Source organism: Streptopelia decaocto, assembly GCF_964273445.1.
Source record: "Streptopelia decaocto genome assembly, chromosome: 24".
Classification (NCBI taxonomy): Eukaryota; Metazoa; Chordata; class Aves; order Columbiformes; family Columbidae; genus Streptopelia; species Streptopelia decaocto.
In genome coordinates, this window is record NC_138679.1 from 2,070,803 (window position 1) to 2,085,989 (window position 15,187).

Consider the following 15,187-nt stretch of genomic DNA (forward strand, 5'->3'; position numbering starts at 1 on the left):
GTTGCCGCCGTCGTCGGTGCCGGCGGAGGAAGATGGCGGCGGGGCGCTGAGGGGACGGGACGGGGCCGCTCCACACCGTGCCGCGCCAGCAGAGCCGCGCCGCGCCGCCCCGCTGACGGACCCCCCATGGCCGCGGGGCCGGCCCAGGAGCCTCGTCCCTGCTGGGCCTGCTCGGGCCGTGCCGCTCCCGGGCCCCGCCGAGGCAGCGGCCCGCTGAGCCCCGGGCCTGGGCCCCGCCGAGCCTGACCCGCCCGCCGCTCGGGAGGCGTCTGCGCCACGAGGCCGGGCCGGGACCCCCTGAGGAAAGCGGGACCCCCGGAACGGGGCTTCTCCGCGGCCTCTCGGAGCCGCCGCTTGACCCGACGGCCCCTCCGGAGCGGCCTCCTCGGCCCCAGCCCGCTCTGCGGAGCAGGAACGGCTCCTCCGGCCCGGGGCAGGACTCTCCGGCTCCCGGCCGAGGCGGCAGGATGTCCGAGAACCAGCCGAACGCCAACAACCACCACCCGGCCAACAACAACGGGGCCGGTGGGGGGAACAACCGTGGCGTCCGCAACCCCAACCTCAACCAGAACCCCCTGATCAACGTGCGCGACCGGCTCTTCCACGCGCTCTTCTTCAAGATGGCAGTGACCTACGCTCGCCTCTTCCCGCCCTCCTTCCGCCGCGTCTTCGAGTTCTTCGTCCTCCTCAAGGTGAGGGGCAGCCGGGCGCTGAGGCGTCAGTGTCTTCATAAACACACAAAACTTGGGGCTGCTAAGGGTCACTGCCTGTGTTTGGGCCACCTACACCGAGCTGTCCACTGAGCTCCCGTGGGCCGCTTGGCTGTGAGAAACACACGAGTGGTTGTGACGGTCTGTGGTGACCCCACACACCAGAGCTCTGGTACCAGATCTGGAAATGAAAAAGGGAATCCCTGAGCCAGCTCGATGGGCAGCCGGGCCGGTGTGGGTCAGGTCCAGAGCTGTGGGTGTGAAAGGTTTCTGTTTCTGTGCAATCACTCTTTTTGGATACATTGCATACGTGACAGATTTGATTGTTGGGTGTTTTGCTGGAGTCTTGTCTTTTCTGGAAGTGACTAATGGACAACCCCATTTTAACCCTATTTCATTTTAGCAGTCAGCACGCTCAGCTGTGCCGGCATGTCTGTGTAACGTGGTGAAAACCCACTTTCTTGTTGCTGTGGGTGCAGGATTGGAGACCCGCAGAGGGGCCTGTGGGTGTCCATGGAGTGAGCTGCCTGGGGGGGTAAACCCTGCACTGCAGCTTCCAGGGCCCTGTCTCTGAGTTACCTTCCACAGCATCTCCCTGCGCTTCTCCTCTGCAGATGTGATGTTTACCAGTCTGTGCGCTCACAGCAAATAGGTCAGGAGCGATTCGTAGCAAGGACGGCTTGTTTAATTCGGAATGAGCATCTTAGTGCAGTTGGACAGGGAGTGTTTGAGCTGTACTGCTCACTGTCCCAGCCCTGAACCTTGGACAGTGTTGGGCAATGGCGTGCTAGATTTACGGTCTTTGCTATAGGGAAGGGATTTTATTAGTCCACTGTGTTTCGCGGTGACTTTGTAGCTGTTTCTCAGAGCGGGACAGGGCAAGGGAGCGGTGACGCTCCACTGCCTTTGGTGTGGTCTCCTGTGAACACAGCAGTGCTGAAATTGCCAGATTCTGGGCTGCTTCCTTGTTGATATTGAGACCACTGGAAAGCACTAAAGCTCTTGTCTGCTCGCAGATCCGTTTGCCTAAATTACTCTGGTGTTTCTGTGGGCAGAGAAGGGCTGATTAAAACTGGGGAGCCTTTAAGCAGCCAGGGCCGGTGGGCTGATGGGCGCTGCTTTGTTTCTCGCTGTGTGCAGGCTCTCTTCGTGCTCTTCATCCTGGCTTACATCCACATCGCCTTCTCCCGCTCGCCCATCAACTGCCTGGAGCACGTGCGAGATAAGTGGCCGCGCGACGGCATCTTGCGGGTGGAGATCCAGCGCAACTCGAGCCGAGCCCCTATCTTCCTGCAATTCTGTGGCGCTGAGAAGTTCCCGGGAATGGTGGTGGAATCCACAGTGGAAGAAGAGGAGGAGGAAGAGGAGGAAATGACCGTGGATATGTTTGAAAACAGCTCTATCAAGGTAAAGATGCGTTCCTTGTGTACGTGGAGTGGGAACCTGGGTGTCGGTTTGGGGGAAATGGTACGTTAGTGCAGTTTTCTTGAGCATTGCCATGATCCCTCGGTCACCTGGGAAGAGAGCGTGTTCCTGGGTCTCTCCCGAATCCCCACATTGGCCTCTGATGGTTTCACACCAAAAGTGGCCTCTTTTGTCCCCGTTTGGGTGCTGGGGGCCTTGCTGGGACACAGAGGGCGGGAGCTGAAGCAGCTGCTGACACAACTTCCCCTGCTGCACTTTTCCAACAGTTTGAGCTGGATATCGAGCCCAAGGTGTTCCTGAAGCCGTCCCGGGTGAGCACCCCCGAGGCGCTGCCCCACAACGAAAGCCGGGAGTTCTCATTTAGCGAAGCGGCCACTAAAGGTATGCAGCCTCTGCGGGAGACGGTGTCCGAGTTTGAGATGCTAGCCAGAGCAGGTAAAGGCCTCTTACGTGCTGTCTGTGCACTCCTTCCCCTGCCCCCTCCCTGCACGGCTCCCTCCTTCTGCCTTCTCCAGGCACGGGCGCAATAACCTTAAATGTCTTCCCTGCTGCTTCCACCCGTGGTTAATTGTGTCAGTACTAACAACAGCTCCGCAGTGAGATCTTCCCTTTGGCTGGAGGGTGGCTGGGAGTCGGGGGCCGTCTGGGATTAAATTGCTTCGCTTGGATTTAAGCAGGGGGGTTTGTCCTTTCGTAGATGACGTAGCAAAAAGCATCTATTTTGAACCTGAAAAAGGGCAACTTCAGGCATCACAAGTTTTTTTGGAAAACTGCAGTTGCTCCTGACTTCTGAGGTGTGTAATTGCAGCAGCGACCTGTGTCTCCTGAGAAGCACAGTGCCCTTGCTCTGTGGATAATTTACTGGGTGTTCAGCAGTTGCAAAGTGCATTTTCCTGCTGTTTCCTAAACAACACAAAAAGCAGAAATTGCAGAGACCGAGTGGCCTGGGGCTGACCAGGCGAAGCTGCGGGCACGTTCTGGACAGTGCTGGGCAGAGCTTGGAGCCACTGCCCTGAGGCTTCTCCAGAAGATTCAGGTTGAGGACTAACATCAAGGAAGCGTGCTGCAGTTTTCAACAATTTATATTGTTTAATTTTAAACTGGCTGAAGGGAGCTTGGAGCCTGGTTTTGCAACTAATCCTCTTTTCCAGAAGGCGGTGGGAGGGAGGGGGGGAACCCAGCGGTGCTGTTGTTGCTGGTAGTCGTGTGCCAGCCCTGCCGCTGAGTTTTCCCCCGCGCTCCCTCGCAGTGTGGCCGCAGGAGGAGTACATCGTGGAGTACTCGCTGGAGTACGGGTTCCTGCGCCTGTCCCAGAGCACCCGCCAGCGCCTCAGCATCCCCGTCATGGTGGTGACCTTGGGTGAGTGGGACAGCTTGGGGGGTGACGTTGGGTGGGATCCCCACGTTGGGTGAGATACCCACCTGCCACTTCCTCTCTAGGCTAGTGGACACTGTTTCTAACAGCTGATGGCGCTCCAGGCAGGAGAGCTGCTTTCTGGAGCCGTTATTACTGCGGTGGGTCACACCATTCCAGAAGAGCGGCCTCAAATCGGGGAGCTTGTTTCAGTGAGGCCTGGTGGTGTATCCAGCCATTTTCTCCCTGAGGAAGGAAGAGCCTTGTTTCTTGGGGTCATTCCTTGGGCTGAGCCTAGGGACATAGTCCAGGCCTAGAAGGCAAACTGCCTTTATGTCTGTACCAGCACCCAGTTCGACAGCCCTGATGTAATTCTTACTTGGATTGACATCAGCATTTTGACAGCGTGGCTGCGTTTGTCAGCGTGTGACATTTTCCTTCCCACTCCTCCCCAGTTTAGTTTTACTGCCAAAGGTCCCAGTGCAAGTGAAGATCTGCTGAAAATGTCTTTCTGGGTGAGGAGGAGACTGTGCTGGCCCAGACTGCAAGGAGTCTGAGCGGCTTTTTGGTTTTCTCTCTAGATCCTACCAGGGATCAGTGCTTTGGGGACAGGTTCAGTCGTCTGCTGCTGGATGAGTTTCTGGGTTACGATGACATCCTGATGTCAAGTGTCAAAGCTTTAGCTGAAAACGAAGAAAACAAAGGTGAGGCTCGGAGGAATCGCTTTCAGCAGCTGTGCAGAGCGGTTGATGTTATTTCTATGGATGCATTAATATAATAATCTGCCTATCAATTAATCTCTATGCAAGGAGCAGTTCCTTGTGTTTTACGTATGAATGTTATTGTCAAGGACAAAATGAAACAAGCGGGAGGGGAGAGGTGTCTGCAGACGTGGTTTCCTGCTGCCGTATCGCCCTGCATGACAACGCGTGCTGCCGTGAGGAGCTGTTGCCACACATGTGCTTTAAATCCTGTTTCTTTGGAAGGCGCTGGAAGTTTGTTCTCAGTCTGGGGGTTAGTCACAATGAGCTTGTGGTTTCTTTGTTTTCTTTTCAGGTTTCCTTCGCAATGTGGTGTCTGGGGAGCACTATCGCTTTGTCAGCATGTGGATGGCCAGGACATCTTATCTGGCAGCCTTTGTCATCATGGTCATATTTGTAAGTCCCAGGGGCTGGGCATGGCCTGGCCGCTGAGCCCGCTGCTGTCAGCAGGCCTGAGCTCACATCTGCTCTTAAAGCTCAGCTGCTGGAGTGTGAGATTCTGCTCTGTTTTTTTTATTATTTTTTTTAATGTGGGTTCTTAAAGGCCTAGAATTTAAACACCTGAAGGAGCTGAAACAGTATGAAATAGTGGGGTTGTTTTTTGTCAAAAGGAAGATTCACGTTTGAGAGTCTCTGTAGTTGAACACTCAGGATGCCAAGGTGTGAGATGCAGAAGTTTGTCGCCTGAGACTTTTAAGAACAAGTTTAACTAATTTGCCAGGAGTGATCAAGATAAAACTGTGTCTCCTGTGATTATGTGTGAGGTGATCGCAGATGTTAGACAAGAGATCCCTAGCGATAACTGAGCCTGGGTTTGGTCTTGGGTGACTCTCCTTTGTGTCTGACCGCCCACTGGTGCAGCTCCTTGTACAATAGCACTGTGGGCAGGGAGGTGGGACGAGCGCTGGGTGACGGTGCTGGAGAGCACGGGGGTGGGGCGGGAGGAAACCCCAATTCCAGCTCTGCTATTTGGTTTTGGCCTGTGCGGCTCTAACGCTTCTCTCCTGTTTCAGACCCTGTCTGTCTCTATGCTGTTGCGCTACTCGCACCATCAGATCTTTGTCTTCATTGGTAAGGATTTTCCTAAGGGCTTCAGGGTGCAGTGGGTACTGCGCCTGCTCCAGCACAGCATATAGTATATATTTATATATATATATACACTCTTGGCTGTTGTGTAGAAGAGTCCTGTGCACAGGAATGTATCCCCCTGTACCCTGTCACTGTGCTTGCCAGAGCTGTTCTGTCTCTTGACAAGTATCGGGGATGTTGGACTCGGGACCGTTGCCTTCACTGCATGTCGTGGTGCTTGGAGTGAAGGGGGTGGGGGGTTCTGTGGCCCCACATCCCCTTTGTGTTACAGTCTGGTTTCCTTCTCGCAGTTGACCTGTTGCAGATGCTGGAGATGAACATGACGATTGCGTTCCCCGCTGCTCCCCTCCTCACCGTCATCCTGGCTCTGGTCGGTAAGGACGTCACTTCTCGTGCGTGCAGCGGGTGCCGTGGGTCTGTGGGGAGCGCGGTTCCCCGCTCTGCCTGCGGCCCGTGGTTGGCGTGTCTGCCCGTCACAAGGCAGAAGACTCTGGAATGTGACGGCACAGTGAGCTGCATTGTCCTGCTGCCTTCCCTGGAAAAGCGGCTCATGTGGAAATCACAGAAACTGAAGCTTTGTCACTGTAGTTAATTTCAGATTCACGCTTCCTGTGACCACATTGCATTAGCACAATTTGATTTTAAAAAAACAAACAGCAAAAGCCCCTGAAATCTGCGCTGCCTGGAGCCAGTTGACCCTCTGGCCTGAGCAGCGACTGCAGCCAGCAGCAAAACACGTTTGTCCTTGGCTTCTGTTTTGAACAGAGCTAATTAATGCTGCTGTGGCCTTCGCGGTGCAGCCGTACGGCCCCGGCTCTGAGCTGGCAGGATCCCTCAGGTGCCCCTTGCTGCTGTCTGTGCCTGCAGCGCGCTGACCTCCCGCACCCTCTGTCCCCAGGAATGGAGGCCATCATGTCTGAGTTCTTCAACGACACCACCACGGCGTTTTACATCATCCTCATCGTGTGGCTGGCCGATCAGTACGACGCCATCTGCTGCCACACCAACACAAGCAAGAGGCATTGGCTCAGGTGAGGGCTGCCCGGGGTTGTTCTCTGCCGCACATTCTCACTGCGTGTCCCCTTTGCTGAGGTCCTTCCCAGCCTTCCTGGCTGAGGCCTTCGCCCCAGAGCTGCTGTTCGGCTCAGTTCGTCCTGTCCATTGCTGCATCAAGATATTATTGCCTTTCTCTGCAGGTTCTTCTACCTGTACCACTTTGCCTTCTACGCCTACCACTACCGCTTCAACGGGCAGTACAGCAGCCTGGCGCTCGTCACCTCCTGGCTCTTCATCCAGGTGAGCAGCTGCCGCCTCTGCCGCGTGTTGGTGCAACCAGGCGCCTGGAGGCAGGTGCTGCCCTGGGAATTCAGCCTTGGCCACTCCACGTGCTGCCCACGATTCAAACAGTTAGGTTGCTGATCGCTCATGCTGGCTGTGCTGTTAAAAAATGAAGGAACAGTAAAAGCAGCTTTCAGGAATTGTAGTAGAAGGGATAAGTCTTTCCAAAATTTCAGATAACCTCTTGGCCATTGGGGCAGCCGAATTCTCTGGTTGCGGTGTTTCCAGCGGGGGGGGTGAGCGGTTTTCTGAGGTGTCTGGGCTGGCAGTGACTCCTCTCGCTTTGCCTTCGCAGCACTCGATGATTTACTTCTTCCACCACTACGAGCTGCCCGCCATTCTCCAGCAGATCCGGATCCAGGAGATGCTGCTGCAGACGCAGCAGATGGGCCAGGGGACGCAGACGACGCTTCAAGACAACCTCAACAACAACACTACGGCCGGGCCCGTGGATGGGGGCGTCCGCCGGCCCCCCCTGCCCGCCGCAGCCCCCGGGGAGAGCAGCAGCCCGGCGGCCCTGACGCCCAGCGAGGCCACCAGCGTCATCGCCGCTGCCACGGCCGCCTCTGTGGGCAGCGACCTGAACTGGGTTGCCGAGACAGCCGCCATCGTTACTGAGGCCTCGTTTCTCTCCGACCTGAGCTCCAGCCTCCTGGAGCCGCACGCGGTGCATGAGGCCGGCGGGAGCCCCCAGGACGCTGCTGCCGCGCTCGTCACCCGCATCAGGGTCAGCAGCGACCACCCGGAGACGGCCGTGGGCTCCATCACCATCGAGGTCACTTCAACGTCTGTGGTGGCCGCAGCAGATGTTCCCCCTGCCGCAGAGGTGGCTCCAGCTGTGTCCTCCGTCCCGCTGCAGGAGGAGGGGGCCTCCCTTGCCCAGCAAACTGAGGCTGTTGAGGGCACAGGCAGCCAAGCAAAACCCGGTGCCAACGACTGCGCCGCAGCCCGGGGCCGGGAGCAGCCCCCTCTGGCCGCCGTGGAGGACGCTGCTCCGGACAGGTGTTTGGGTCACGCTCTTGGGGACCGGGGGGACAGCGGCCCGTGTCCAGCACCAGCGGATAGCGCAGCCAGCTCAGAGCCAGAGCCCGGGAGCCTGTCCTGAGCCCCTGTCACTGGAACTCCGGACTGCCAGGAGGGCTTTGGGATTTCCTTTGTTACCGTTTCTCACTTCACCATCATCCTTAACCCATGAATTCTTCTGAGTGGAGGCAGAGCAGCTGGGACAGCGAACAGGCTCTACAGTAAACTGCCCTGGAAAAAGCACGTGTGTGTGTGAGGCTTATCCGGGGGGGTGGAGGGACAGGGGGACGAGGCTGGAGGGCCCTGAGGAGCTTGGGGGGCTCGGTGCCGGGGGTGCAGGCTGCTGCTCCAGCCCTGCCTTTGGCTCCTGGCCCCTGGCTTCTCCTGGCCCCCGCCTGCCCCAGCTTTGCCCCTGCAGGGACATTTGCAGTCCGGGTGCTGGTCACAAGTGTGTGCGTGGCAGTTTCTGGTGAGAGGAGCGGCTGTGTGTGAGGGGACATCTGCTCACCTTCAAGCATGTGACCTTCCCCAGCACCCGATCTGTTCACACCAGGGCAAAGCTGGGCAAAAACCAAAGCAGAAGCTCCAGCTCAGCCCTGTTTGTTCTGTCCTTGACCCTCCCACCTGTCACCAGCATCAGGGGGAGCTCCTGGCACAGCAAATCACCCCAGCCGGGTGGGTGCTGAGCCGGCGGTGTCCGTGGGGGCATTTGGGACGAGGACGCAGCTCTGTCTGTGCCGCTGCTCTTGGCACCTGCTGCTGCGGTGACGTCGTTTGTTTTTCAGTGCCTTGTCCCTTCCGTGGGACACGTTTGCATTTGAGCTCAGCCCCATCCCGGAGGAGCCATCGGCTTCGCTGGCTGACCCCTTGCGTGAGATGGTTTAGCAAAGAACCAAAACGCTAAAGCCAAGACATTTCAGCTGATTTTTTCCCTCATTTTCCTGGCAGCAGAGGTGGAGCTGCCTGTGCCCGACCCCTCCACGGGGCTGGGACGGGGACAGCAGGGACAGGGATGAATGAGGGTTTGCATGTGTAGGTCGAGCGGAGAAGTGTGGAATGCTTCAGGCTGTTGAGCTGAGGGCGCAGCTCGGGGAGCACGGTGGGTGGCAAGGGCAGTGCTGGGGAGCGACACGGGGGGCACTGGCCCCTCCTCAGGGGGCCTGGGTGGCTGTAGGGGGTGTCCCCACGTCCCGCCCTGTCTCCCCACAGCTGAGCAGTGTCAGGAGAGTCCCAGGGGGGCTTGCTCAGGGCTCCCCGCTTCACTTTCTCTGCATTTCCCACCCAGGTGCCTCCTTTTCTTTTGGTCTCCAGGACCCAGGTGTTGTTCTGGGGACTGGGGGACACGTTCCCCCCCTCCGCAGCCCCCCCCGCCCAAGCGGGGGCCTCCGGCAGGGACGAGCCGGAGCACCAGAGAGCATGGGATGATGGGGGGGTAGAGCGGGGCAGGGAAACAAACCAAATGATGTGATGAATGAAGAGTAGAGTTCATTCTATTTAATTAATGTACAAAATGTGTTTGTATATAATAATAAATATTCTATCTAACAGCTGCTGTGGCGTCCTGCGAGCAGTTGTGCTGGGTTCCTGCTGGACGGGGGGCTGGGGGGTCCCGTGCAGGGGTGCGGGCGCAGCGAGTCCATCGCTTGGTACTCGGGGGGTCCCTGTCCCGGCTGGAGCGGTGGCAGTGGAGCCGGGGGGGGGACAGACCTTTTGCTGTCCCCTCGCCCCTTTACGGTCACCCCCCATGGTCAGGGACACAGGCCAGTGCTGTCCGTCTGTCACGATCTGCGTGAGGAAGACTCAGTTCCTGCATTTAAGACGCAGCTGGAAGAGACAAAGCAGAGTGCATCACCTCCCTGTGCACAGTTTAAAACCACCGCTGCCCCCCACCCACCTCACCTCTCCTCCGGGGGCTCCTCCGCGGCCGGCGGGGGGGACGCTCCCCGGCTGCTCTTGGCCGTGCCCAGCGCGGCCGCCAGCTCGCTCCTCCTGGCCAGGGCCGCCCGCAGCTGCTCCCGCAGCTCCTGGATCTTCCCGTCCAGCGCCCGCAGCTCCCGCGCCCCCGGGGACCCCTCGGGGGGCGCCGCGTCCAGCTGGAAACGCACCCGCCGCACGTCCCTGCGCAGGCTGCGCCAGGGCTGCCGCGGGGCGCAGCTTTTGGGGAGGGGGAGAAGGGCTGAGTGGGGAGCTGGCAGGAAGCAAGGGGGGTTCCCTTCCATGGCCCCCCCGAATGGCAGGTGCCCCGGGGAGGAGGGACGTGGCGGGGGGGCTGTACCTCTGCTCCGAGCTGGGCTGCCGGCTCTGCTGCTCCTCTGCACACGTGTTCAGAGCACGGTGGATTTTCTGTGTGGGACAAGAGAAGAGTGAGATGGGGGGATTAACCAGGGGGTGATAGTCCTGGGATTAACCAAGGGTGAGGGTCCCGGGATGAACAGCGGGTGGGGAAGCGGGAGTGGTGCCGTGGGGGGGTTTTGCCACCCCCACCTGGCTGGTGTGCAGCCAGTAGTTGAATTTCTTCTTGCGCTTGATGCGGGGCAGGACCAGGCGGTAGAAGACGTGCTCGCCCAGCGAGGTGAGTAACGAGCCGCTGAGCCCGATGCACAGCAGCACAAAGAGCCCCGAGAAGTGGTAGATGCCCATCTGCAGGGTCTGGGGGGAGACAGGGCTGTTGGCTGCAACGTGGGGAGGAATCAGCCCCCCAGGACCCCCCTGAGCCGAGCGGCCGCACCTCGGTGACGGCGAAGACGCGCTTGCCGCAGGGCACCATCTTGTACCACTTGTCGTGCAGGAGGTCGATGAAGCCCGAGGACTTGTAGCGGCTGATGAACTCAGAGATGGTGGAGGTCAGCGGCGAGTTCTGGGGGAGCCCGATGCCGTAGCCTGGCCCCGGCGGGGGAGAGAGAGCGGCAGCGCTGGGGGGCACGTGGAGCAGAGACCCCCCCGGCCCTGCGTGGGCACGAGCGCACGTGTGCACACACAGAGACACGCACACATACACGTGCATATATGCTTATAGAGACACACAAGCACACAGACATGCATACGTACACATGCATGCACACGTGTATAGACAGACATATATGGGCAGACAAGCACACGGACAGAGACGTGTATAGACAGACACACACAGACACAGGACACCCACACAGATGCCTCTCCCCGGCTGTTGCACCCTCACAAACCTTCTATAGCGAAGGGTTTGCCCACGGTGAGCAGTTTGCAGTCGGAGTCGATGGACACCTCGTAGTCCAGCAGCGACTTGTCCATGATGAAGGCGTTGAGCTTGGGGGGCTCCGTCCTGCACCAAGGTGGGGGGAACCTCAGGAGGGGGCTGACCCCCTTCCCCGGGGTCCCCCCAGCCGGACACCATCCCTGGGCCAGGTAAAAGGACGGTGCCCCCTCCGGCCACCGCTCACTTGAGCATGGTGACGCCGGCGGGGGTGGTGGGGACGTTGTAGCGCCGCATGTGCTCGTGCATCTCGGGGAAGCTCTTCTTGATGTACTCCTCGGCGCTGCTCTCCCACACGGTGCCGAAGCGGAAGCCCCGCGAGGGGTGATGCAGCTGGAAGGAGGCACCGGAGCATCAGTTCCCCCAGCCCAGGCGGGACCTTCCACGCTCATCGCAGCCGGGAAGACGCAGCAGGAGGGACAGACACCCCCCACCGCCCCCTCCGTGGCCTTCAGCCCCATCTCACCCCCTCGGAAGCAGCCCGGACGCTCTTCTACCTTTGAGTCGTGGATGCCCGAGAGCTCCTCGAAGGTCTTGTCCCCCACCATGACGGCCGCCAGGTTGGCCGTGTAGCTGGAGAGCACCAGGAGGCAGAAGATGGCCCAGAGGTTCATGAGGAAGCGGCCGGTGCAGCACTTGGGGGTCTTGCTGGACACGGTGCGCCCAAAGAGGATGGCGTAGCAGAGGTTGAGGGCTGAGGAGTAGGAGAAGATCTTCAAGCGGTTGCGGCCGTGGGGGGTCATGCCATAGGGGCTCTTCCACTCATACAGGGTGAGGAAAAGCGCGGTCATGTGCAGCGCCACGAAGACGCCCACCCACATGGTCCAGTGCAAGGGCCACATGAAAGCCCCGATGGGCGACGCCGTGTCCTTGGTCCTCACCAGGATGCCCAGGCTGGTGGAAAAGAAGGGGCTGGTGAAGTCGATGACTTTGCTCCGCGCCGAGTTGATGCTGAAGGAGGTGACGGCCATGTGGGCCGTGCCGCTGAGCAGGTCCCCCACCAGCCCCGTCCAGCGCCCGTTCTTCCAGGCTCCGTATTTCCCATCGCCCACGATGTAGAGCTCGAAGTCGAAGGGCATGTCCTCGGCCAGCTTCTCCAGCAGGTCGATGCAGTACCCATAGCAGCACTTCTTGTACGCCCGCGGCACCGAGCCGTTGGCGGCACCGAGCTCCTCGAACAGGGAATCCAGCACGGCCGAGTCGTTGGTGCCGGGGTCCAGGCAGAGCTGCCCGGCCGGGCAGGTCCCGTCCTCGTCCGCCTCCCGGGTGAAGACGAAGGGATGTTCCACCAGCGTCACCACCCGCAGCCGCACGCGGGCCCCCCCGGCCCCCTCGCTGGGGCTCTCGTGCTGGCGCTGGCTCTGCCGCGCTCCCTCCTCCAGCTGCAGCTCGCCGTGCCGCCAGGTCCCCACCGTCACCCAGGTCGGGTCACCCCGCGGGTCCCGCCGCAGGCTCCAGACACGGAACTGCTGCTCCGGGCGCACCAGCACCGCGTCCTCCACGCGCACGGGGCCCGTCCGGCCCTGGAAGGACGTGTTGGCCAGGAACCTGGTGGGACAGGGGGTGTCACAGCGCGGAGGGACTGAGGATGGGGCTCAGGGCTCAGGGCGGGATGGAGTCGGCACAGATAAGGGCAGGAGGAGCAGCAGGATCCGGCCCCGCTGCTGCTGCCCTGCAGCTCCCTGTGCTCCCGCGGCCAAGGGTTATTCATATTTATAGAGCAACCGTGCTCGGGCAGCATCAGGGAGATCTGGAATGACACGTCCCCCCTGCGCAGCCAGCACAAAGCACGTCCCAGGGGAGGGCAATGGGGACCGGGGGGAGCTGAGCCCCACGGCAGCGGCTGCACACAGGGAACAGCACTGGGCTCTGTGCATGGAGCCCTGGGCTCCTCCAGCTCTGCCCCCCGTGCACCCCAACATGATGGAGCTGGGGTGGGGGAAAGGGGCACCCCCAGCGCATCCTTACCTGGACAGGAAGAGCCCCGGGGACTCGCCGTGTGCCCGGCGCCTGGCGTGGCAGTTCACCGTGGTCTGCAGCAGAGCGGGGTCGGGGCGGACACGGGCAGCGCTGGCGATGGCCTGTGCCACCAGCTCCACCGCGTCCTGCACCAGGAGCTCCAGCGGCGGGCGGCTGAGCTCCCCGAAGGCCAGCAGCCCCAGGGGCAGCCCCTCGCTCTGCAGCTCCCCGGCGCTCAGCGGGGACCCCAGCACCCAGCGCAGCTCCTGCGGCAGCTCCTCGGCTGCCTGGAAGATGAGCCGAGCACGCCGCAGGTCGCAGCCCAGCAGCAGCGCGGGGCTGGAGAGGGCCCTGAGGCGCCCCCCGCGCTGCCGCAGGTAGAGGGTGGCCCCGGGCTCGTCCAGGTAGCCCAGGTCCAGGACGGTGCGGAGGGAGAGCTGGGAGCGACGAGCCCAGAGGCTGAGGAAGCTGGAGACGTCCCAGGGGTGGCAGAGCACCAGGCTGGCCTCCTGCCAGCCGTCGGCCCGCAGGACGCTCGCCAGCACATCCACCAGCGTCTCCAGTGAGCTCTGCCGGTCCATGTGGAAGTGGAAAGGGCTCTGTCAACACACAGGGGTGGTGACTGTCCCCCTGCCCTGCTCCGGCCCAGGGGAAGAGCCCAGAGGCAGCAGCAGACATGGAGCAGGATGGGGCTGGAATGGGGGCCAGGAGGGGGCTGGGATAGAGCTGGGATGGGGCCAGGAAGGAGCCGGGAGGGGATGAGATGCAGCAAGGATGAGGGGCAGGAAAGGAGCCGGGATCGAGCCGGGATGGGGATCGGGATTGGAGTCAGAATGGGGATCGGGATCGAGTCGGGAGGGGAGCTGGGACTGAGCAGAGATGGAGCCGGGAGGGAGTCAGGATGCAGCGAGGATGAGGGGTTGGAATAGAGCCCGGATAGAACCGAGATGGGGATCAGGACTGAAGTCGGGATGGAGTCGGGAAGGGGACCAGGACTAGGGTCGGGATGGAGTCGGAGGGGAGCCGGGATGGGGACCCTTGAGACAGAGCCGGCATGGAGCCGAACGAGGATCGGGATTGGAGTCGGGGCCGGAGCAAGGACGGAGGAGGGACGGAGCCGGCACAGGCAGCGGTGGGAGCTGCGTCCCGGCGGCCCCGGTCCCCGCAGCCGCATCCGAGCGCCCCGGGAGCGGTGCCGAGGTGCGCCCGGCCGGGGCCGGTACCGGTACCGGGGCGGCTCTTACCTGCGCTCGGAAGGGCAGCGGCCCGCGGGTGTCCAGGAGGCTGACGAACGGCACCTGGAGGGCGGCGGCGAGGAAGTCGAGCTGGAGCAGCTCCCGACGGGAGCGGGGCAGCGCCAGGACGGCGGCGACCCCGCGCCCCGCCAGCGCCCCGCAGAGCCACCGCGCCAGCGAGCCCGGGTCCCGCGCGGCCGGGCCGCCCGCCACCAGCTCCAGGCTGAGGTTGTGGGGCAGCACCGCCCCCCCGGGGCTCCCCCCGGGCCCGGGCCCGGCGGCCGTGGCCAGCGCGGCGCGCAGGCGGGCGCGGGCGGCGGGCGGCAGCAGCGCCCCGAGGCGCACGGCGGGGCCGGGGGGGGCCGGGACCCGGCAGGGCTGCGGGTGCCCCCGCCCCGCGCCCAGCGCCGCCGCCAGCAGCAGCCAGAGCGCCCGCAGCCCCGCCATGTGCCCGCACCGGCCCCGCCGCTCTGCGCCCCGCCGGGGCGGTACCGGGCCGGGGGCGGTACCGGGCGGGCGGGGCCGGCACCGACGGGGAGGGACCGGCTGGACCCCGCCGTCAGCACCGGCCCCCGGTCCCGGCCAGTGGCGTCCGCACCGTCCCCGAGCCGAACGGGAGGGTCCGGCCGGCCCCGCAGCCCCCGGTGGGTCCCGCCGGGCACGGCCCAGGGGACCCCGCACCCGCCCGCTGCTGCCGGCAGAGGGACCGCGGGGCGCCCCGGCACTCGGGGGGCGCTCGGCTGCCTTTGGACCACCGGGACGTTCCTTCTCCTCCTCCGGCCGGGCGCTGCCGCCCCCCCGGGCTGGGAAAAGCCCCTCTCCACAAGGAGCACAAACATCAGCTGCCAGGGAGCCAGAGCCTCTGCTAAATTAATAAGAAAGCGAGCAATGGAGCCAAACACCAGCTGGCAAAAATTATTGATCACCAGACAAATCTAATGAGTCACAGCTCCTGAATTCCCTTGCGGAGATGGGCCTGGGCGGGGGTCATCCCAGCAAACCCGGCCTGGGGACCACTGGCGGCCCCTGGTGAGGGGTGCTGGTCCCCCCAGAGCAGGATCCCC

The 15,187-nt window shown here is 61.9% G+C and overlaps 2 protein-coding genes across 4 annotated transcripts; one reads left to right on the forward strand and one right to left on the reverse strand.

Annotated features, from left to right (window-relative positions):
• Positions 1-12: 12 nt before the first annotated feature.
• Positions 13-9,250, forward strand: TMEM259 (transmembrane protein 259; the record flags this gene model as incomplete). Of its 3 annotated transcripts, none has more annotated exons than XM_082072196.1 (11): positions 13-692; positions 1,851-2,117; positions 2,402-2,570; positions 3,385-3,495; positions 4,071-4,193; positions 4,546-4,646; positions 5,264-5,321; positions 5,630-5,713; positions 6,238-6,370; positions 6,536-6,635; positions 6,973-9,250. In XM_082072196.1, exons 1-11 carry the CDS (start codon positions 468-470, stop codon positions 7,780-7,782), a joined length of 2,181 nt encoding a protein of 726 aa, XP_081928322.1. In that variant the 5' UTR covers positions 13-467. The 3 variants fall into 3 exon arrangements, with proteins under 3 accessions (XP_081928322.1, XP_081928323.1, XP_081928324.1); XM_082072197.1 differs by having other exon boundaries at positions 2,402-2,516; XM_082072198.1 differs by lacking the exons at positions 6,536-6,635; positions 6,973-9,250 and having other exon boundaries at positions 2,402-2,516; positions 6,238-6,374.
• Positions 9,251-9,392: 142 nt separating this feature from the next.
• Positions 9,393-14,570, reverse strand: GRIN3B (glutamate ionotropic receptor NMDA type subunit 3B; the record flags this gene model as incomplete). Its single annotated transcript, XM_082072173.1, has 10 exons — positions 9,393-9,524; positions 9,600-9,854; positions 9,976-10,043; positions 10,185-10,349; positions 10,429-10,580; positions 10,883-10,998; positions 11,117-11,262; positions 11,427-12,477; positions 12,898-13,487; positions 14,133-14,570. 10 exons carry the CDS (start codon positions 14,568-14,570, stop codon positions 9,479-9,481), a joined length of 3,027 nt encoding a protein of 1,008 aa, XP_081928299.1. The 3' UTR covers positions 9,393-9,478.
• Positions 14,571-15,187: the final 617 nt, after the last annotated feature.